The 24,243-nt window shown below is 42.0% G+C and overlaps 1 protein-coding gene across 1 annotated transcript in view; it reads left to right on the top strand.

Annotated features, from left to right (window-relative positions):
• The window catches only part of OSBPL5 (oxysterol binding protein like 5), a gene marked incomplete at its 3' end in the record, with an annotated part of 142,154 nt that overhangs the window by 93,691 nt on the left and 24,220 nt on the right, over positions 1-24,243 (top strand). The window contains exons 5-9 of the mRNA XM_082000852.1: positions 905-985; positions 1,641-1,742; positions 3,357-3,560; positions 10,862-10,946; positions 20,688-20,859. Coding sequence (XP_081856978.1) covers positions 905-985; positions 1,641-1,742; positions 3,357-3,560; positions 10,862-10,946; positions 20,688-20,859 — 644 coding nt within the window. The remainder of the gene's footprint in view (positions 1-904; positions 986-1,640; positions 1,743-3,356; positions 3,561-10,861; positions 10,947-20,687; positions 20,860-24,243) is intronic.

The raw sequence follows: 24,243 nt of genomic DNA, 5'->3' as shown, positions 1-24,243 counted from the left end.
GAATGCATCAGACACCTGAAAGGTTGGAAGAAAAAGAGGTACAGAGAGAGAAAGTAACTTCCCCGCAGCCACATAAAAAATAGCAGAGTCCAGACTGTACCATAATTCTCACGTCACTAACCCTCCCCAAGTTTTGAACAATTTACAACAGTACCTATCCAAGTAGAGGTCCTTGTCATGAGCTGGCCTCCAGAGAGCTCTACTCTCTAAGCGTACATTATTTTGGGAACGGTTATATGGTGATCATGTCTAACAAAAGTAAAGCATTTTTTCAGTCCATCAGCACAATTATGGGATCAGTCTGCAGCCTCTGAAAATTAATTTAAACAGCACTGACACTACCAAACATGATTTGAAGTGACTGTGTATTTTGTGCCTTGTTTTGCAAGGCCAAGATGATGATGATTTCCTCTGTTATCTGTAACATGATTAGGTCATTTCTTGCCCACTCATGTTTCTGGACATTTCAGCTAGGGCAACAGTCATTGCCAATATTGAGTCTAGTTTTGAAAGATCTATACCAGCTTCCCTGTAATTTTTATTCCGGTAATTAAAATGCTTTCAGATCTGAAAAAGAGATGGGCAGTTTTCAAGGTAGGACTAAGAATAGGCGTTTTGTTTTGATTTGTTTTGGTGGTTTTTTTTCATTTTACCAAGTTTAATGTCTACATGGGAGAAATATGAAGAAAATTTGATGGGGAATTTTCCAGCTAACTATGATGATAAAAAGGAAGTTTGGAGTGCACTGCAAATATGTGTTTTCTGTGCCTGCCTAGGGTTCCACTGCTTAAGTCTGCAATTAGCTTTTTCATGGATCCCTGAAAGATATAAACGACTCTTCATTAGAGCATAACTTGAACAACTTAATGTTAACACACTCCTATTTCCTCTCTCCTTTTTTTAGATTGAATATAAGCTTTGCAATGGGTCTGACAAAGAGTGCATGTCTCCCACAGCCAAATTCACGAAGAAGGAAACACTGAAGGTATGTGCAAAGCAGCCAAGTCAGCATCAGCTGACTTTTACAAAACAAGTAGTACCTTCCAAACAAACCATTGGGAACTACTGTGACTCATTTCCCAAGACCCAGAGAAGCATCCAGCTCTTCTAGGAGTCATTATAGGCCAAGGGCATTTACAGGTTTTATATATAGGATTAGATTATATACTGCAAACAGAACAAATCGGTGTAATTATTTCACTCTGTTCATATGTTCCAGAGCCATTAGGCACCTCAAGAGGATTGTAATCCTTCATTGGTCTTGTTAGGAGGGGTATACTGAGGCAATCTGAGCAAATTATTGCTTTAACACTTGCCTGTCTACCAAACCAAAAGTATAAATAATTTGGTTTGGATGAAATTAATCTCTTTAATTTGAGGGGTGGGGAGGACTGGGTATTCAGCCTCTTTCCATGCCCCCCAAAGAAAAACCAAATTATTATGTTTAGTGAAACTTCAGGAGCAAAGAAAATGCTTGCTATCTCGTAATGTTTTTGTTCTTCCTTGTGCTCATTTCTGGAGAACCTGTGCTGGGTCAAGTTCTAGCTGTGCTATACATAACTGTCCTTAATGCATTTAATTCTTTCCTCCCCAAAAGAGGCCATGATTACAGCTGCTATATTTTCTCTGTTCTCAACCAGGTACAAAAAAAAAATTACAGACAGGAGAAGAAAAGAGCTACCAAACAACTCTTCAGTGCTCTGAAGGATCCCAGCGTAGTGATCACAGCAGACTGGCTGAAGGTATTTAACACAGACCATTGCTTCTGAGGCTGTAGGGAAAAAAAAGTGAGAGGTACTTGATGTGTCTGAGACTTACGCACTAGCACTTTTTTGAGTGAAGGAAGACTGAATAATTTTGAGTTGAAGTTCCTGTAAAGCTGTACTTAAATAACTGCTATAAAAGTGGAGTTATAGGGAATATTTACTTTCCATCTTAACCTAACTCAATCCATCTATTCCATTCCTTAAGTAGCAACAAGGTCTCAAAAGTGCATAGTACAAAAGGAAGTGATGATGTTTCTTTCTTTCTTCCACTCTGAAAGAGTCTGCTGGCCTCTTCCCATAGATGTGTTTTTGTACTGAAGAGGGAATAGGCAGAGTAACAGCATGGAAGTGGGCAGATACAGCTTGTTCTATTGACAGCTGGATTTTGTGTTGTCACAGCACAGAAAGAAACATATTGGACCTGATGACAACTGTAATTTCTCCTTGTGCAAAGACTCAGCTAGTGACAGCTCACGGAAGTCCTGAAACTTTGTATGTGGCAAAATAAATTTGGATTGACATTGAGAGAAGTTACCTTTGTCCACTGTTTTTCTCCTCATCTGGGGCCATTTAGTCTTCTCAACTAACAGTGAATTGGTTGCCCCTTTCATAAAGTCAAAACGTAGTTTCCAGACATCACCAAACACATAGGTCTTTAAAAGAAAAAAAAAACCCAAAACTTAGGGATTTCATGAAACAGTACAATCACATTTGACCGACGTGAAAAACCTCCAACATTGTTCTACAGTCAGTATAAGCGGCCAGAAAACTGAGATGCGTATGGTTTATTTGAGAAATTAGATTGGCAACAAAATGTTTCCATAGTGTTTAGTGTTGATGATAGATAAATACTGAGATTTTTTAAAGTACAAAATAGCTAATGCAAGTTTGCTGTGGCTGGAGATTTCTGGTTCAGCAATAAATGATTCTGTGACACAAAAACAGAACACTGATGTCAGACTTGAGGTTTGGGCTATGTACGAGGAAGACAAGAAGACCTTAGGCAAAATCAAATCTTACAGAGAAACTTCCCCATTCTTGAAGCTGTTATCTTTAATATATGCTATCAGATTTAATGTCTTATATACAGTAGAGACCGTGAATTGAGCTTGACAGAGAAGTAAACGAGCTGGAGAAGATGCTTTTAAAAATGGGGTATTTGACAAAACCCATTAATAGTGCTGTTCTGTAGAACTCTATTAAAATGACTTATAAGTTGAGTTCAACTAGCTATAGCATTTTTCTGTGCAATGTTCTAATTGACATGTCCTCCATGACAATTAACAAATTACTCTCACATGGCCCGGCAGTGCTGGTTGCCTAAAAAATTAAGCAAGCTGCTAACACTAAGCCAGTAATAAAAATATGAAGACTAGATTCTGATAGCCAGATTTAGAAGGTCTAGGATTTTGCTATAAAATCCCTAAGACTCTTCAGATAATGCAGTGTATCTTCCTAAGGAAGTGTGTTGTAGTGTGGCCTTGGGAGAAACACATATGGGAAATACTGTATAAATACTGAATGAATGCTGTTTTTCTTTTAAGGAGCAACGTAAATGCAACTTTCTGTTCTCTCCCTGCTTCCCTCCAGATTCGTGGCACTCTGAAGAGTTGGACCAAGCTGTGGTGTGTTCTGAAACCAGGAGTGCTGCTGATTTATAAGACTCCAAAGATCGGACAGTGGGTTGGGACAATCTTGCTCCATTCTTGTGAGCTGATCGAGAGACCCTCCAAAAAAGATGGCTTCTGTTTTAAACTTTTTCATCCTTTAGATCAATCAATCTGGGCTGTAAAGGTAATGATCCTGATGAGTCAAACAACCTCTTCTTGATCACGAAAGTGTCTGAGCACTAGTATTATCTAGCATTGATATTAATCTAGATTTGCAGTTATTCAGTTGTTGTTAGTGATGGTGAACTGACTGCATAAAAAGATGAAAGACACCAAAGCTTGGTCACAACATGAAATCAAAGGAACGTGGTGCGTTGTGATTAGTTATACAAATGTATCATCCTTGGTGTATAACTGCATGCATAGACTGAGGAAAGGGGAAATATGCATGCATGCATGCATGCATGCATGGGGAAACAAGGGGAAACATGCATGCATGTTAGTGCAGGGAAAAAAGATCAATACCTAGAAGCTGTATCAAGCCATGGCCTACATTTTAAAAAGAGATGAGTAATAGACCAAATTAACTGACTTTCCCAAAACAAGGACACACAAACCACCAAATGCTTCACGCAACACTGGAAGAGGGCTGGCAAAGTGACAAAAAACATATTAATAATTTGATTTTATTTTTCTTAATGTCTCTGACGTTTGAGTTTGTTTGCCATGGACTTGGAACTCAGTGAACTTGGAACAAGGCTTGGAGCTCAAGCCTTGACTGTTCCACAAAAGTGTGACTTAGGATAGGTTGTCTTAATTTTCTGTTTTTTGAAATGGAAATAGCAAGGTTTTCTCTCCTTCACTTTGAGTGGTTCTTCAGTCTGTTTTTACTCACAGGCGGAGACAGTCTCTTCCTGTACACAGAGTAGCTCCTGCAGTGACCTCTGGATCTCCCTGTAATGCAAATGATGAATAGTTTCTCACACTTCTTAAAATAACTCTGCTTTAAAGAGCTGATTTTCTTTTTCTTCCTTCCTTTAAGAATAGGCAAAAAGAAAAAAATTATTTAATGCCTATGAACGAAGAGGAAGACCCCAGTACCTCCTGAGGCGCACTGAATGCAACATCTCTTGGATACCCTGAATGTTCATGAACTCTTGTTTCCCCATCAAAAAACAGTGACTCAGCAGAGTTACTGCAGACATAAATTCTCTGGAAGACATCACCAGTGTAAGCAAGGCAGTTCAAACTACTGGCTTGCTGCAAGGTGGTCAGCAGAGTAAATCCACTTGGAAAGACTCGTGCGAGAACGATGAAGGCATTTGTCATTGGCATCAGAAGGTCTAACAAAATGGAGGGGAAGCCCTGTGGGAGCAGATCAAGCAGCCTCACTTGTGCTCATCCCTGCAGTTAATTGAACAGTTTTAAACACAGCTATACAATCACTATAAAAAGTCTTGCAATTTTTAATAAGGAAGGAGGAGACAATTAAAATTAACCTCAACAACTGCTGCTGAGCTCAGCTCTGATCTGTGCCTAGATGCATTGCTTTTGCTTTAAGTCCCAAAGGTTACATTGCTACCTTTCTTCTTACTCAGTTTTGAGAGTTCTGATGCTTTTTAAATTCAGAGCATGCACCCAAAGAAGGTTGGCGATCATTTGCTGTCCATCAACAAAAAAATTTCTTGTGACTTGACAGGTCAACTGAATTCTTCTGAAAAGCACAGTCAGAACAGTGAAAAAGTAGAATCAAAAATGCAGTCAGGTATTGAAAAATAGTGTCGCTGACAGATCTGAAGTGTTATCCTAAAATGCCCTTCCCTTGGTATGAATCATCCAAAAGGAAGAGGAATTTTTATCAATACGTATATGTATGTGCATGTGTAAGTATATTTGTTACATGTCTCTTGAGAAAACACATGACAGAAATAGGAATTAGTATATTAAATATGAAAGGAATATATCTCTGAAAATGTTTGTGTACTAGAGGAAGTGCCAAGAGATTTGAATTTTAAAGTCAAAGTAATATTCTAAGTCAATTGAGACAGTTATTTAGAAAGCTACAGTTGAGCTGCATAGTAGCCTGAGTTCAGCCTGGATAGTTATGTGTGTCACATGCTTTCAGCCACAAGGTGAACACCAAAATACACATGAAGAAGAAATCCAGCAGCGAACTGCTCAACGTCAAAGAAGCTGTCTGCACTCTGACAACAGTTTAAGGCTGAAACTGCTAAAAAACTGTTTTATGTCATTTCATGGCCTTCTTTTAAAGCAACTGGAGTAGAATTGACTGACCTAAATTGGTTATGTATAACTGTGCAAAGAAAGCCTATTTCTCATTAAATATAGATTAGCCCAAGCTTAAGCAAGAAGCCCAAGTTATCATCCGTCACGATAGTGATAAGATCTGGCTAAACAACTTTCACTTTTGGCTAAAATGGCTTGTGAAATTTTCAAGGGTTTTCCAGACTAGAGTTGGTGGTCCAGTTTTGACTCACACCAGTGGACTTCCAGCTAACTCAGGGTGATTAATGAGCACCTTTGTACCTGTTGACCTGGCTGCTCAGCAAATGTTTGGATCTAACTGTGGGGTTCAGCCCTGGAACAAATGTCTGGTTCAAGAACTGCCCTAGACATTTATAATTGTGCTAGCCAATTAAATTCGATGTGCAGGTGTTTAACTTCAGTTAGACCAGGATGAAATTTTGGGGCACCTCTCAAATGGTAAGTAGGTAAGATGTAAGGTCATTGCTTATAGTTGAAAGCTAAAGATATGGCCAGGGAACTGTTTTTCCTATAAAGCTCTCTCTAAGATAGCCTAGCGCTATCTTAGAAGCATCTCCCTGAGGGGAGAGAGTTCTTTATTCTACGCTGCTTCCCTGGCTTTTTGAGAGTTTTAGCCTGAGACTCCTTCACAGTGAAAATGGATTAGACCTTTTACCTTTTTGCTCTGCCCAGGCCTTTGTAAAGCCAAGACCAAAACTGCCAAGGTCTCAAAACGAGTTAGCGGCACAAGCAGTAATAAGAAAAGCTTCCCCCAAATGCTCCGAATACTGCTGCAAAGGCACTTTGTCCGTCGTGTGAAGGCAGTTTGATCCCATGCTGCTTCAGGGAAGAGACTTTTTGCCAAGATGACTGCGAGAGACTGCGGAATGCCAACCTAGTAATTAGATGAGGTTGTGAGTGTCTGTCCTCTTGCTTCACAGAGGGAGTGTAGGGCTATCAGCTGGCAGGATTTGCTGGGCGGTCCCAAAAAAACGTCCTGGAATAGTTCGTATTTCCTTTTGAGCTTGCTCAGAAGCTAGCTGAACAGTATGGTGTGGGAAAGCTTTTACTGACTGCAGCTTCTTCTGACATTTATTTAGAGCGCTAAATGAGTTGGGGTCAGACCCACTGAATCTGGGTATATATATAATTTGAGTTTTGTTGATTTTAAGAACTTTGAGTCATTCCTTTAAAGAAAAAAGTTCTAGTAGTGTGCTCCTGCTGCTGCTTTTACAATTGTTTGTTCTACTCCATAATACAACACAGTTAATTTCATCTTCATCCACAGTTATCCACAGTACTGTTAATGAAAGGGATTTTTTCCCCCTTTTTAAGCTTTGTTTTATGACTCTCTAAGACTAGGTGTCTTGTCATACTATCTAAAACAGTGTGAGTCCACTCCATTTTTCAAAGCCTAATCAACCCCTGTTTGATAATGCCTTTTGAGTCTCAAATCAAATGTAAAGACAGGAATGATCTGAAAATGATCCTTTCTTAGTTGTACTGTCTAGAGACTGCAGCTGAGCTCTGGGTCCTAGTGTAGCAGGGATAACATTCACTTTTAGTGAGAGATGGTCATTGTCTTGGAGGTCTTAGACTCTGAACAGACATGATGCTCAAGTGCTGGGAAACAGAAAACATCAGTATCTCTGCCAGGCAGATACAGAACCTCATTTACTCTGCGGAGATGTTGACTTTATTTTTATGGCCTCTCTCTTTTCTTCTCCTCTTCTTTCTGTGGGAAACAGCCCTCTCCTTGTATGACCATGCCTTGCTATTGAATATGCTTCCTTGACAGAGTGAGCTGGTGGCTCCTTATGTTTGTCCACATGCCTAAATGTCTGTTAAAACCTTGTGTTATCCCCTCCTTCCCTTCTCCCCCTTTTTTTTAATAATGGTTCTCTGGATCTGTGCTGTTCAGTTGTGGGGTTTTTCCTTCAACAGGTAAAATATCAACCTCTACACTGAAAACACAAGTAATGGCATTATTAACAGTTCTTGAACACACCCTGCTCAGCTGCAAGCTACTGAAAAGAAAAATGCCATCGGGAATGATGCCTGATTGCATTAATATCACTAGTAATGTCTTAAGCTGCTCTGCTCTGGTTTACTAATCAAATTTCAACTTTGCCAGTCCTGACAATCAAGCCTTTAAACAGTCTTAATTTTGTGAACCTCTTGTGGGAGAGGGGAGGGGAAAAAGAAGTGAGAGTAAGGATCCCAATTTCTCCTGGCAGCAGAAGAACCCCGCAGATGTGAAGACAAGAAGCTAGACTGGAGATTGTTGTCTTCTCAGCACTGCACCTTTGTGGCATAGACTCACATACAATTTGATGCTTGTCCTATGCTTGCACTCTTCGTTCTTTCAAATTTGGTTTTCCTGAGTGGAACTCAAAAACAAAAATCCAGATAAAAACCACCATTTAACTACCAGCCACTTGTATATGGGAGCACTTCTCAGTAGTAGTCACAGTTTCCCTGCATACAAACTAATGCTGGGGAGAAGTCCTTCTTTCAAGGAGCAGGATGGTATACTAGAAAGGCCCATGTAAGGGAGGAGAGTCATACTCAAACTGCAGAAATTTGCCTACAGATTTTCAGCATTGTGTGATATTCTGTAGAAACTTAAGGAAACATGTATTTGAGCATCCTGGAGAAAACTGCTTGTTCCACCCTGCAGTTGGCAGAGCCGTCATGCAAGTATTGATGGTGTTTTCTGCTCTGCATTTATTTCTGACATGATGTCTGCATTTTTGAAAAAGGATCTGCTTTCATGTTGTTTGCTACAAAGTGAGGGAGAGAAGAAACTGAAGGAGGCTGGGTCACTTTGGAAATGCAAGGGGGAGGATGGACTCCTATTTATATTTCAGCCAGGTCATGGCACAAAGTCCATACCATGGAGAGTATGAAGCTGTGCTCACTGGGTACAGGAACTGCTTTTTCTTAGCAGCTTCTGGAGCTCAAGAGATGAGAAAACAGGGAGGAGATCAAGGTGGTAGCCTGTTCAAAGTGCCTAATCCAAGATGGACTCTGCCTTTCTGGGAATCGTTTCTGGAGGGTCATATTGAAAGGATTGTGGCAGGATGTTTACAAGACACTATAATCTTTTTTGCCACAGCTCCTAAACTAAAGGTGACATAAACAAGCAAAGCCTGTTTTTGTTAAAGCCTGAGCTGGCCATCACCCCAGACAACGGCATAGAGGTTCTCAAAGGGTCTAGATGTAGAGGTGAAGGGCTGCAACCCAGCAGCACCTGCCCTTTGGTCCTCAGCATGTGGTTTTCCCTGTCTCTTCCTTTCCCACAGATGGGTTTGCAGGATGGAGTTATGCCTTTGTTTCCCTCCAGAAAAGCTGCCATTGCCTCTCTGCTAGAGGCACTCGCACAAGGTGTGGGCTCTGCCACTTTTATGGTGACACGTAAAGGGTGTATCATTGCTAGTGTGTCAGGCTGCAGACAGACTTGATGTGCACCACATGGAGCAGTCTGTTCAGGTGTTGCACAAAGATGGCTAATAGTAGGTTGCCCATCTACAAGAAAGGCCGGAAGGAGGATCCTGGGAACTACAGGCCTGTCAGCCTGACCTCCGAACCGGGGAAGATCATGGAGCGGTTTGTCTTGAGAGTGCTCACAGGGCATCTGCAGGACAACCAAGGGATCAGGCAGGGGTTCATGAAAGGCAGGTCCTGCTTGACCAACCTGATCTCCTTCTATGACCAGGTGACCCGCCTAGTGGATGAAGGAAAGGCTGTGGATGTTGTCTACCTGGACTTTAGTAAAGCGTTTGATAGCGTCCCCCACAACATTCTCCTGGAGAAACTGGCGGCTTGTGGCTTGGACGGGTTTACTCTTTACTGGGTAGAGAACTGGCTGGATGGCCGAGCCCAGAGAGTTGTGGTGAACGGCGTTAAATCCGGCTGGTGACTGGTCACAAGCGGTGTTCCCCAGGGCTCAGTTCTGGGGCTGGTCTTATTCAGTATCCTTGTTGATGATCTGGATGAGGGGGTTGAGTGCTCCCTCAGTAAGTTTGCAGATGACACCAAGTTGGGTGGGAGTGTTGATCTGCTGGAGGGTAGGAGGGCTCTGCAGAGGGATCTGGACAGGCTGGATCAATGGGCAGAGGTCAACTGTATGAGGTTTAATAAGGCCAAGTGCAAGGTCCTGCACTTCGGCCACAACAACCCCATGTAACTCTACAGGCTTGTGGAGGAGTGGCTGGAGAGCTGCCTGGCAGAAAAGGACCTGGGGGTGTTGGTTGACAGCTGGCTGAATAGGAGCTGGCAGTGTGCCCAGGTGGCCAAGAAGGCCAACAGCATCCTGGCCTGTATCAAAAACAGTGTGGCCAGCAGGAGTAAGGGAAGTGATTGTGCCCCTGTACTGGGCACTGGTGAGGCCGCACCTCGAATCCTGTGTTCAGTTTTGGGCCCCTCACTACAAGAAGGATGCTGAGGTGCTGGAGCATGTCCAGAGAAGGGCAACGAAGCTGGTCAGGGGTCTGGAGCACAAGTCTTATGAGGAACAGCTGAGGGAACTGGGGTTGTTTAGTCTGGAGCAGAGGAGGCTGAGGGGAGACCTTATCACTCTCTACAACTACCTGAAAGGGGGTTGTGGCGTTGAGGGTGTTGGTCTCTCCTCCCAAGTAACCAGCGATAGGACGAGAGGAAATGGCCTCAAGTTGCACCAGGGGAGGTTTAGATGGGATATTAGGAAAAATTTCTTCACTGAGGGTGTGGTCAGGCATTGGAACTGGCTGCCCAGGGAGGTGGTGGAGTTGCCATCTCTGGAAGTGTTCAAAAAACGTGTGGATGTGGTGCTTCAGGACATGGTTTAGGGAACATGGTGGCGCTGGATTAATGGTTGGATTGATGATCTTGAAGGTCCTTTCCAACCTTAGTGATTCTGTGATTCTGTGAAATATTTCACTGTTTTTGTCCCAAGCGACAGGAATGAGATTCTTCCATTCCTGAGGATCTGAATAAACAGAGTAGGTTTTGGGCTGAGCATAGGTTAGAGCAAGCCCCATTTACGTCAGAGTTCATTACTGCTTTGGAGCTGCAGCAGCAATATCATGATTACTAATGAGTCTCTCTAAATTACTCCATCTGCTCCTTCCTTCTTTCCTATCGCAAACATACACACTCTGCCCAGGAAGGGTAGAGAGGCGTTGAATGGTCCATTGCATCTTCAGTGCTTTACGTCTTTTTGTCTGTGTGCATTTCCAGGGCCCAAAGGGAGAAAATGTTGGTTCGATCACTCAGCCTCTTCCCAGCAGCTACTTGATTTTCAGAGCAGCCTCCGAATCAGATGGTAAGTTTTGCACTTAGTTTGCTTTGTCCAGATTGCATACTCTGTGCTAGTTGAGAAAATAGGTCGATGCAAAAAAAAAAAAAAAAAAAAGGTATGTAAAGGAAGAAATGGCGGCTTACCCAGCTTGAGATGCCATTCATTAGCAATGGTCAGAATAGGTCAAGCAGACTACACGCACATTTCATATTCCTCACTGAACAGCCACCATTCTGGCCATTTGTGTGGAGGAAGGACCTAGGCTTATAGCTGGGGCAAAAAGCCTAATATACTAAAGGATGAAAGGAGTTGATCCCAAAATTGTGATGAGAGGGTGGCTTAACTGTTTCCACAGTTCAGCAGAGATTTTAGTGGGTTATCTGCCTATGTTTTACACTAGGTAGGGATCTGTTGGAGGAAAATGACATAGTAGTGTTGAAGAACTGTTGATAGATGTCTCTCAACCAACAGAATTCTCCTGTAAACTTGCTGTACCATGGTTTACAGTATAGCAGGCCCAGGTGCTGGTGACTCCACATGTAAAATACCATTCTGGGAATTCACAAAATTATGGAAGGTAAATTTAGGTCAATATGTAACAGACATGCCAGCTTGCTATGTGAAAATCTCTGTAAATGACTTCAGCAAACCTAAAATATCAGTGATTTATAAGTAGATAAGAAGATTAAAAACATGTTTTCATTCCATTTGACCTTCAGATTACTGTAAATTTTTTTTTACCATAGCAAGTTAACCCAGACTTCATTTCACGGATATTTTTCACCTACTCCACCAAGGGTGCTCATGTAGCCCACATGCTCCTTTGGGTCTCATCTACAGTAACTTTAAGGACACAAGGGTTTTTTTTATGGAGCACAGTAGGCTTTGAAAGTGGTGTCCTTCTGGTCCAGTGATTAAGTTTTACATATTCTTAAGGCTGGAAATGGGACAATGCCACATGCACCTTTTACTTAGATGCACTTAGAATAGGAGGAAACCTTCTTTCATTACAGGCTTGGTCTGCTGTTCTTCCTGCTACTGTGCAAAGAGGGCTGTTCATAGTGAGGGAAACAGTCTTGACACTGACAGCTGCTTGCAGATGCCAATGTAGTGAAATGATATGAAAATAACTAGAACTTGTATAGAGCCATAGAAACACATCTATTTCTTTGAATACTATGCTTTTGTAGCTTATGGGACAGTACAACTTATTTGTATAAAGGAATACAGGATTCCAACCCGGCTCCAAATATCACTTGTCTAGTAAGGAAGAGATTGATACAATAGTCTCTTGGGGAGAAAGAAAGAAGTGTTGTTGCTAAATTACAGGCATTTCAAACCCTGGTTATATAGTCAGCCTGCGGAATAGCTATACAGAAGAGTCCCATAGAGTTCTTAGGCAACCAGATAGCTTCAACAACTCTCTATCAATCCAGATTTTCTAAATTATTATTTCCTTAGAGATCCATGTAACTTGTCTTTCCATTAACTTAATTAGAAAATGTGCAAAGGGGCCAATATGGTCATTGTATGTGTTCAAGACAAATTGCTGTCTCATAAGGTACTTAAGTACTTTTTTAATGGCATTTCAGCTATCTTCTAAATGAAAACTTTCATTCTGGTGGAAACCTAATGATTAAACCTTAAAGCCAGCCTAGCAAAGAGACCTGTGGCTAAACTTCTACTCTCTCTTTTTATGACAACTGCCATAGGCCAGTTATGTGGAGTAGAATAGCTTTATATTTGTTCTAACTAACCTTACCCATAAAGAATCCCAAGCTAGCAATAGCTCCCAAGAAATCGCCAGAGGTAAGACTTTGCTAGCTGTGATCTCTCTGTCTGCATCATACACCACATGCTGAAAAAGAAAAAAAGACCATATCTGGCACATGAGAATTTTCAATATTTAAATGCCTGTGGGAAGCTTTCTGCCCAGTGAATTATTACATGGCTCTGGTATCCTAAGAGTTTAAAATAGTGAGTTACTGGAATGTATTTTTAAAGCCAAGAAATTGGCCCAGATTCTTGGGAAGCATGCAGAGGCCAGGCAGATCAAAGTAGACTTACTTTAGAATTAGTAGGATTTTCCTTTACTTTGCTGCTTCTCTGCAGTAGGGTCTTAAGGTTAGATGGAAAGCTAATGTGATCAAGGGGAGGAGGAGGAACTGAGATACCTCTCAATCAAATATTGTAAACATGTATGTAGAAAATAACTAGGGCCTTTGGTTAAAAATGAAATAATATATGTTCTTGAACGGCACTAACAATGCCGTAGAACCACCTGTACAGGCTTGGAGCACCCACATTATGCCTGGTAGATCCTGGGAGTCTGAGGAGGTGACTGTGACAGCTGATGTGAAGCTTTGGGATCTGTCCATTTAACAGTGGACTTCACAAAAAAATTTGATACAGTATTGCACCAGCAATACTAGCATGAAAAATGGTGTAATTTTCAGCTGAATAAGAGTATTTGACTTCACAGCTGAGGTCAGTGAGCTGTGAGAAGTGGCTGTGCCTTGTGCAGGAAGGGAAGGATGTGAATCTGCAGACAAGAAGGAAGAACAGCTCGTACACTCAAACTAGCATCCCTCCCAAACACAAGAGCTGTCCTGGCATGGTGACTGTGTGATGCTCCTTTTGTTTGTTAGTTAGCCTTCATGGGGGCAGTTTGGGGGTATCTGCTCCACTGAGCAGTGTAGACATGCTGACAAATGCCAAATACATGGGTGTCACACTTGGAGATGAGTGACTTGGAAATGGTATTAATGTCAGTAGGTGGTGTAAAACATATGCAGACAAGGACACAAGGAATAGAAACTGTTACATTTAAAGAAATCTGTATAAACTGCAGAAGATTACAGCTTGTACTTTGCAGTTAATACAATTTGATTTTAAGCCCAGAAGACACTACTGAAATCGTTGTAGACTGTTATATAGCTTTACCTATTGTAAAGAGGCATCTCCAAGAGAGCGTGCCTGAGTTTGTTTAATTTCTTTAACACAAACATACAGGATGCAGTTATGGTCAAGAGAGACAGGAGATTAAGGTAAAATGAGCTAAGTTAGCTGACACAAATGGGGCAGGTGGAATCTGGTCACTTGAATAATGTTAGCATATATTTGTAGTATGTTCGTGTCTCCTCTGTAGATGCAATATTGTGTGAATCTACAGCGTCTCTGATGAGGTGTCCTGACCATGTTCTTCTTAATGCAGTCTCCCATGTTACTAGTGGAAAACGAACAACAGAGCATTTGGCAAATTTAACAGTAATTCATGAGGCCTCTGACTTGCTGGGGAATATTGAGTTGCAGCATATGTTAGATGTACAGTTCTGCTATCCAGGCAACTATATCATGATCAGCAGCTACATGGCCTACTTTTTCTCTCAGCATTTCAGAATGCCTTTTCTCCTCTCTGCTGTACCATCTGTGGCAGACTGTTGGTAGGATTTAAGATCCTGACTTCTGGGCAGCCTGCAGAACCACCTCAGAGCTACAGTATATTTAACATTCACAGACTGCAGCAGCAGTCTGCTTTGTGATGTGTTTTAAAGACATCTGGAAGGTCACGTCAGCATACAGGGCTCAACCTGTACAAACACAGGGTCTTTCATTCTTACCAGTTTCAGAAAAGAAAATTGCTTTTTCCAAACCAGTGACTGTGTATGCATTCAGATTTATGCTATGAGTGGCTTAGAATTTGTAGTTTAAACCTGTCCTGAGCTTCCTGCACAGACCATTCTGGGGCTGCCCCTCTGAGATCTCCAAACCGGTGCCCCAGACCTCCTAAGCATTTTGAATCGCCTGCTTAAATCTCATCGTGCACATCTCCACCTTGCCATGCGCACTGCCACCAAAGGGGTTACCAGGGGAATTCAAAGTGTCAGCAAGAGTTAAAGGCTTAACAGTGGGATTGTAAACCACGCTTACATTTTGTTCCGTGTGTTTGTCCCCTCCTTCAGGCATGCTTCAGGGAGTCTCCGTTGCTTGATGTGGATGGAGTTGTGTGGAAATGCTGATGGTCTGGCTTGCAGTGTTGTTGTTTTTTTGCTAGGCATCTGGCCCTTCCCCCAAAATGGATGCTCTGATCTGGGGAGGAAATTAGATTATTGAAATAAGGGTCACACACAGAAACAATGATCCAGGAGGAAGATTGCAATTTGAAACCAAGTTCACAATGAAATATATCACTGGATCCTGGCAGTACTGGGAAAAATAGAAGTTACCTTCTCAGCTTTATGTCTGCTCTTTATATTCCTTAGACCTCTCATAGCAGTTTAAAATCCAGGCATTTGCAACCAGACTTCCTTTAGCTTGGTGCATAAATTACACCTGCAGCTAATTGAGGGATTGCATCCTTGCATCTTGACAGCCAAATCATGCACACAGGCACCCAAGTGGTACAGCAAAATAAGCAGTCAGCTGAATACAATGACCTTAATGTTCACTGGCTGAACCAAATCAGCCTCTTCCTCATCATTTGTGATTTGTGTGCACTTGAGCAAGAATTCATCATTTTCAGGTGACGGTCTACTTCAGATTGATTTTTAAAAGCTTCTATCTTGTAAGTATGAGGCACAAGGCCAAAAACTGGATAACTTTAATAATTCGAGAAGAACAATATTCCCTTATTGATACCTCTCTGGAGGAATGTATGGTTACTAGGTGTGAGGCTTTTGAAGTCTTAATTGGTAAGAGATTCATCCCAGCTGTTCTGCAGCTAGAAGAATGTAATGGAAAAAAAGTATAGTCCCAGGCTGAGATTTTGGTGTGCAACAATGTGATTCCATCTTGAGCAGATTTTTGTTATTGGTTAGTGCTGAGAGAACATTGGCTGGCTCCTCTGTGATCGGCTGTTGCAAAACGTGGCAGATAGACTTGGCATGTCAAATTATTAATTGTTCTAGGTGAAATCATGGTGACCGTAAAGAATTCCAAAGCTGAATAGCTTAGTGTATTCAATACTGCCTGGTTGGGGTTTTTTCCTGTGGGATATTGTTGTAATTTTAGATCTGTTCAAAGACTAGGACAGACTCAAGGTACTCCTTGAACTGTGCCTGGGTTAGCAGCATAAGCAACCTTTGTTTTTTGTGGGGTTTTTTCCAAGGGGGAGAATAAATGGGTTTTGTCACTTGGTCTTAGTACTTCCTTTTCTCTGTGAAAAAAAGAATTGGTGCGAGTGTGTGCCTGCTGCTGTGCAGCCTTGCAGCCTCCAAGTTTCCGCATGGTACCAGCAGTGCCCTGTGGGCCCATGAAGCATCCTGCAAGGAGCTGTAGTCATTCCCATTTGTGCAACTGTACTGCAGGAGTCATCTCAAAAGACTACAGGATGCTTTTCCAGCCTGCTGAGCCAAAAAGGCCTGGAAAAAGCATACAGAAGGTTTCAAAACATATGTGGTATGCATATTCAGCTTTGTTTTTGCAAAGTCAAGGCAACACATGTCCTTTATTAGCTTTTTTCCCCCCAAACCTTTCAAGAAGGAAGGAACTTTGGAACCCAGCTGTGTTTAACTAATTTTTTAAAGAGTTTCCTTTTTCAAATTGTCACTGATGGCTGTCGTCATTTCACTGTAAACACATAAAACAGAAAAAAAGAGTTACAGGCCTACTCAGAGAAGACACTTCTGTTTCTTTTTTTCTATTTTCAGTGAGCACAGCTGAGTGATGTGCAGATGTGTTCCTCTTGACATCCCACTTTCCCAGGACATCTGTCACATGTCAGACGCTGTGATCATAATTGCTAAAGTGATGTAGGGAATGGATATTGAAACCAATGATCAGCACAAGGAGAGAGGCAGCTACAAAAGAGAGCAGGAACCCAGGTTAGTGCTAGCACTCTGATAGGGCACCCACTTTGGGCACTTTAGGAACATCCTTGTCGAAGAGTCTCACTCTTTCCCCATTGTTCCTGGAGGGAGCCAAAGGTGGCTGGGCAACCTGCCCACATGACCAGTTCAGGTGCCGAAATATGGATGATATGAAATGTCCTCCTCGTGCTGACTGCCAGTATGAGTGATCTAGCTGGACTTGACTTTGCACGTCAGAGTTGGGTATCTTCTCTATGTGGGGTGTCATTCCTCCCTGTTACTGTCCTCGCTGAGAACTGTTATCTTGGATAGAAGAGCCAGAGCTTACTCTATGCGCTGCCCCTTGGAAGTCAGTGACAAAATACTAAATACAGTGAAGAAGGGGTCAAGCTCAGAGATAACAAGTGAAAGGGAATACTTAGTTCACAGCTCCCAAGCAAGAGGAGGTAATGCAGGTATTTTTGAGACAATATGATCTCCGCAGAAATTGTCCAGAAGTAATCATTGTGGTGGATAGAGTAAAAGTCTTATGGGGTGATTCTGCTCTTGAGTTTTTGTTCAGAATTTAAACATGCTTGATTTAAGCCACAATTTGTGGAAAATTATAACTGATAATTGTTTGCAGTGTTTTACATTGCAGCTTTAAAAAACTCAAACCTTCTAAAGGAATACCATTGTAACTCCTTCGCAGCTCTTTTTTGCCTCCTTTATATGCATCATATTGGGCTGCCATTCCTCTCTGAAAGAACCCACATTTTGCACCTTTCTGTAATCTAATTACCTTGCACACAAAAAAAATTACTTGAGTCAACCACTCAGAATTAGACAATGTAAGAATTAAGGTAACTATGAAGGCTTTATCCAGACTACTGTCACTATACATGACAGCCTTTAATTATGTGACCACATACATTTTTCCCCTTCTGCAGTTCCTGAGGGAGTGAGTAGACTTGTCAGGTAAGCAATTAAATAATCCAGATGCTTTCATTTTCACAATAGAGTATTACTCAATAACAAGATAACTCAAATGTAAAAACATTTCATGAAGGCCTTTAGCAATGAAATACGTTTATCTTGTGTGCAATCCCTGAAATTGAGAGGGTATAATTTTATGGTGTTAGGCTGCAATTAACACACTGTTGACTTGCAGAGAATGTAACCTTTTCATTTGCAGAGGAAATCCCATATTTTATGTCTGGTTTTGTGGCATATATTTGTTTGGGTTCACAGCACCACCTGATGGCTGAAGGCCTGTTTCTTAGCTTGGGGTTGCTGTGCGTCCCTTGAATTCAGTTTCTGTTAGAAATGAATACAAGGGCATACACTGATGCCGTGTCTGTGTTCTGTGGGGCACAAGTAATGCTGACTGCTAATGCACAGCGAGTTCCTCTAAAGCTTTGTGTCTCTGCCTTGGAGTATTAAAATGAAAAATTTTTTTTTTTTTTAATTTAGTCTCCTTGAATAAGGTTTCAAAAAAGATTCAAGTTACTCATAACCCTTTCCACGGAGTTATCTAAAGAGTTAAAAAACCTAGATACGTTATGCAGAAGTTTCCTCTGGTAACGTGGTGGACCCCAAAGGTTTGGCCAAGCCTGTAAGCTCATGTTAGTGCTAGTGAATACCTGTGGCAGTGGCGGGGGGGGCGGGCGGTAAGAAAGCTGCCTGTGGGGTTGTGGCCAGTGTGGCCTGCTCTGCCTACACCCCCAGGGAGGGGCGGGCTGCAGGGGCACGGTAGGGGAGGTGGCTGAGGGAGAGTTTGGGGTCACCCTTGCCACCCTTGTTAGAAAGCATAAACGTGGCCAGTGTGGTGCCGTAACCATCATAAGATAATGTCTGTACATGAGTGCTGCAGGGTGCTGAGGAGCTGACCTCCGTTACTGCTCCGAAGTGCTCCTGCTTCTGTAAATCAAGCTACCTGTCAAAGTACCTGATTTTACAAGCCCATTGAATATAAAAATATCTTGACATAAGCAGCATTTCCAAATGTCAAATCCTGCAGTCCTCACTCTGCAGAACAGGAAAAGAAAAGCAAAGGTAAAGAGAGAGGAGAGTCAAAGGAGGTGAGCCTAAGCAGGAGTGTGCTGCCTTGTATGGAGTAGCCTGAAACAGGTTTTCATCTTGCTGGGTTTTGGGGAGAGGGGATATGTAGGAGGAAGTGGATTTGTGCTCAGCACAGCCTTTCACTCTAATAGGTTATCCATGCAAATCCTCCACATGGTGAGAAGGGAATAAATCTCTGCATGCAGAGCCTTAATGCAAGAATATTTGTTAAATACAAAATAGCGTGAAATCAATTCCAACAGCCTTCGACCTTCCTAATCTTATATTAACCATTATGTGTGATTTTATTATTAAATCATAAGCTGATGCTGAAGGAATTTATGGGATGAAATTAGAATAAATGACTGGGCTCTGCAGTGTTTGTGGCTCAGTGTTCAAGTGTAATTCTTCAAAGTTTTGGGTTTTTTTCCTCACTTTTACTGATTGCTGCATTGTATCAAAGCAAGCACTGAAAGCTACTCAAATTTATAAACATTTCTGTATATACATATGATCTGGATTTTTTTTTAAATTCTTGTTGATCTTCTTAAAGAGCCAAATTTTGGTCATATCAAAGTTGGTGGGAATTCTGCCCTAGAGAACCGGTGAGGTTTATGCATATGCTTGACGCTAAGGGTGTGATAGTATTGAATGTAATGGAAACATTTCCCAAATGGGACCTAGACGTGAATGTGGTCCAGGGAAAACCTGTTGCAGCACTTGGCATTGCTAGAGCAAAATCCTTTTGTTTTCTTCACTGCCTCTCAAGCACAATTCTAATTATTGCAAAATATATTCAGAGGAATGTAATGAAGAGCTCTGTTTTACATGCTTGAAATTAGAGGATAACTCTCTCGATACTTCAATTCTTGAATGTTCAGCCAATTTGCAGGTGTCCTGGCCTCATTAATGACTGCACTACAGAAGCAGGCTATTTTCAGGTGCTTCCAAGAATACAGCGACTCCAGCATTGTGGTGGTACACAGCTTTGCAGATTTGTATGGATCATTGCAAAAGGAACCAAGGGTCAGCTTGGATTCCTGTGCTTTTCCTTTGCTGCCTGCCTATGGGACCTACACGGGCCTTCAGAAAATCCAGTGAGGCTCTGCATAGGAGCTGCAGTTTGTCTCGTCTCTGTGCCCTGCTTATAGGGTTCTGGTATTTGCAAAGTAGACCCTTCAGGTAAAGATTTTTTGTGACAAGATAAGAAAAACTGATGCTCCAACCAGATTTTCTGATGGACTGGGCAGAGAGAAGGAATAGAGAAAAGGGAAAAAAAAACAGAGAAAGAGGAAAAATAGACAGCCTGACAAACAACTCCCTCTAGTCTTAATCACTCTGGCAAGTATTGATCATGCTGGCTTTTGTTCAGGGTGGTTGTTATTGCATCACTACACCCTGCGTGGGACCCCTGAGCCGGCTTGTAGTTAGTGATCCCAAACCAAGCAGGGGCTCCTGCACAGCGCAGTGCATCGGTATCTCCCTGCGATTGGGTAGGGTGTGTGCTGGAGATGCCAAATGCTGAACGTGTTTTCGGGGTGTATTACTTGCAGACATGAGCTGCTAGGTGGTTTGAAAACACCGTACCTGTACACATTTCCAGCATCTCGGACAAAATCAGAAAGGGGACGTGAACAGTTTGTGGGAGATCAGAGGAAGAGATGCTATTAGGAAAGAGGGAGTTGGGCTGAGCTTCCCACTGTGTTACCCATGCAGATGTATCACTTATGCAGCCTCTAAAACACACCATTTCTGGCAAGGTAACCTAGAGATTATATATATGAAAAATAGACTATTGTACACAGTGACTTCCTGAATTATAATGAGCTTTACTTCCAGGCAGGAAGCTTTTGTGAAGCAATGCATGAATTGTCTTTCTTACTCTCCTGTGCTTAAATAATTTCTTTTGCTTTCACAGGCCGATGCTGGCTGGATGCTTTGGAACTTGCCCTGCGTTGCTCCAGCCTCTTCCGGCTCAGTGCCTCCAAGCAGGGAAAGGATGGAGAAATGAACTGCTCGAGCGATTCTGCGCATGCAGGGCTCAACCACCTCTTGCACACAAGCACTATCTCAGACCAGGAATTCTTCCAGTAAGATGGGGCTGTCACTTCTTAATGCATGGAGACATGTTGCATGGCTCACACTTGGTCATTCTTTTAACTTAAGCATAATCTAGCCAGAGGCCACTGAGGAAACATGTTTAAAAAACAGCCTGTATGTTCTGCTGCATTCATCACTTATATATAGGTTTGGTGCATATGAGGTTTGTTGTCGCCTAGTGCTTGAGCACACAGACTGTGAGGAGCCTCAGCTATGATTGTGTGTACGTAAGCAGCTTTCTTCTGTCCCCTGCTTGGGCCAAAATGCTGTCTGGAGATGCTGGCATGAAAAACGGCTTGCCTGAGTAAAGATTGCAGAATCTAGTTACTGGAGTAGAGGTGTAGTCCCACAGACACAATCACTAACGATGTCTGTCTGTCAGCTAGCACATATGGCTCTGAGTCTGATCTATTTTTTTAATAATGTGTTCTCTTTTCTAATAATATTGTGTCGTAGTCAGCAGAGTGCACACACTGCATCCTTAGTTTTCTAATTACTTTCTCTCTCTACAGGGGTTTTGAGTGGTTTCCAATTTCTACCTTGATGCATCAGATAAATTTTTACATAAGGGAAAAAAGTCCCCACAGCCTTCTTTCTATTCATATTCCTAGTATTACTGCAGCGTTTTGGAACAACTCACATCCATGCTCTGTAAGCAGTAAAAAACCCCAGGCCTCATCTGTTGCTTATATCTAAATAGGCAACTTCAAAAATCCCTCTGGTATAGACACTTGGGCCTTGGAGTGGGAACTGGGATATATAGTGTCTGTTTCTGGTTCTGCTGATATGAATTTGACTCTTAGGGCTCACAGCAATGCATCACTGGTTACAAAGTTTTTAGGGTAGCAATTCTTGCAGTCTGCAAAGATGATGCCTTGCACTGTGGGACCTCACCTTGAAGTGGTTTTCTTAGGCTCTGTTATAACAACAGCAGGGATCTGAGTCCTCTTCAGAGTGTCGAGGTATCTCTGGTCCCATGGGACCAAAGGGATGGCAACAGTTTGGTCTGCCCTTTGCTCTGAAAGGCTATGGTATTCCCAGCATGTGTTCTCCATTCCTGCTGTTTGGGTTTTTAGCTAGAGTTTGAAAAACAGCTTTACTGAGGAGCGATGGGAGAGGAGAAGGAAATCTGATGTGTTACTAGGGCATGTGCCCTAGTACTTGTGCAAATACCTCTATTGTTCTTGGGCTTCTTCCATAATACTTTACTTGCTAATTTCTTTCTGCCTAAGAGAGAGTCTCTTGGGACTGGTCTCACTGTGATAATACCTCCAGGAATGCAGTGGACTTGTTTTTCAGCTGATGGATGTGTGTACAGAAACCCAATATTAAAATGGAGCCTGTGGCACTGAGAACATTCAGGCAGACCCATAGCTACTGTAAGGAAGTGCAGAAGATAGAGTTAAAACTATTAAAATTATTTCTTCAAAATATGATATGTAAATGACACTTAAATGATACCTCTGTTTCACCTCTTAGTTGTTCAACATTAAAAGCCCTCTTGAACTGTGGGGCTCAGCAGTAGCACACGTGGCAGAGTTTTCAGCAGGACAGAGCATCCACAATTGGAACCAGATTTTTCTGACAGGCTCAGACTGTAGCTGAGCCTAGTTCAAGCTGGGTGTTCAGCATCTATCGTCTGGACAATACACTCTCCTTTCTGACTCCTACCACTGGTTTTAATGTGTACCCAGACTTTCCCCAGTGCTTAAAGCCCATGGGATTGTGATAGTTGTGGGACAGGGGGACGACTTGCTGTCATCCCTGGAGGAATAAAGAACATTTAAACAAGGGAGAATGCAAAACCAAAACTGTGCAAGTGCTGAGCAAAGGGGTTTTGTTTTGCCACTGACAGTGGCTTCCTCACAGGGATTCAATCATTCTAATTAAATGCCTTCCCTACAGGGAATTTTACCAATTAAATTGGCACGCTGTTGTTAGGGGACCAGTTAATTACATTTAACTCTATCTTCAAATTAGCCAAACTACTCTGTCAAGAAAAGAAAAAGAAAAGGGAGATGATGGGTATTATAGGGAGAACAAAACTCAAGGGAGTTGGCAAAGGCATATCTTCCTTTGAGCCAAAGTTGCATTTGTCTGCTTTGCTCCTTTCCTGCTGGGAAAGAAGTCAAGATTATACAGTGATTTTAACATCCGTGTCTTTAGTACCATATAAAAATGAGACCAAGAGAACTATGCAAGTGAATCAAAGACTAAAGTACTGTGTAAATCTGTGATTTTAGACAAGACGCCTTTAGAGCACCAAGCACTCTTCTTTTTAATGTGAAGTTGTATTTCTTGTGGCTTCCATGTGTTATCTTCCATCTCTTATCTTCCTTATTCCACGGGAATCTGGCTGGTTTACTTGTTTGACAAGAGCCAAAGGGGGTTTTTTGCTTGTGTAGAAGAGCAGTATCAAACCCAAAGAAGTCCTAGCCACTAACTGAAGTTTCCAGGAAAGCACCTAGAGAATAAAGCACTGGTATAAGACAGCTCCAATATGCTGAAACAGTAAATTAGCCATGAAAAATGCCAAGTTATTCATGTCCATGGTGGAAATCCAGTATTGACTTTTAGCATAGTCATTCCCTCTCAGCTTTCAGGGCTTGGTCTAAATCCTATCGGAAGCCCCTGGGAAGTCTTTACGTTGTTTTTAGTTCAAGCTCATGGTGTGGCTTTTGTTTTTAGCGTATCATACGTGTTCAGTGGTGATTCTGTTTGGCGGAATAGAGGAGCCTGGCTCCACTTCAACAGCTCAAATTTGTTCCTCAGACTGAGGAGCATCTGTTTTTCCCTTGGTTCCCCAGAGCGGCTCCTTGGCTCTGGATGTGTTAAGTCTTGCCTTGTTTGTGGCTGGTGGGTAACCAGTGCACAGTTGAATGGGATTTCATGTGAATTTAATTCCCTCTTGGTCTAAATCTGGAATCCTTAAAAAATAATGGAGGGGAGCAGAGGAAACTAAGAAAAGAATCATTTGCTCCACTGAAAGTTCAAATATTTCCCAAATGTGAGGCAGGTGACACTGAAAAACACTTGCTCTTCTTACAAATGTGAAATAGAAACAAGTGCTGCTTCTCAGCCATGAAACATAAGACTTACAATGAACTGTTCTTTCAAGCATTTTTACCCCATGGAGAAAACTTTCACTAGGTAAGGGCACATAGCAATCACAGACAAATGCTCACATATTTAACTGATCATTGAAAAATTAAGAAATAAATTAGGTTATTTAAATAATCAGCAACTAAGAACTTCACGGACCTACCATCCAGGAAGTATCTGTGCTGAGGAATCATGGGATAATCTCTCTAGGCAGCTCCCTCCTCACCTTTTTTCTCCTTTAGTATCTTAAATTCATCCACATGCTATACTCT

Source organism: Phaethon aethereus (assembly GCF_964289735.1).
Source record: "Phaethon aethereus genome assembly, chromosome: 5".
Taxonomy (NCBI): Eukaryota; Metazoa; Chordata; class Aves; order Phaethontiformes; family Phaethontidae; genus Phaethon; species Phaethon aethereus.
The sequence above is the reverse complement of the archived record's forward strand: the minus strand, read 5'-3'. Positions and strand labels throughout refer to the sequence as shown.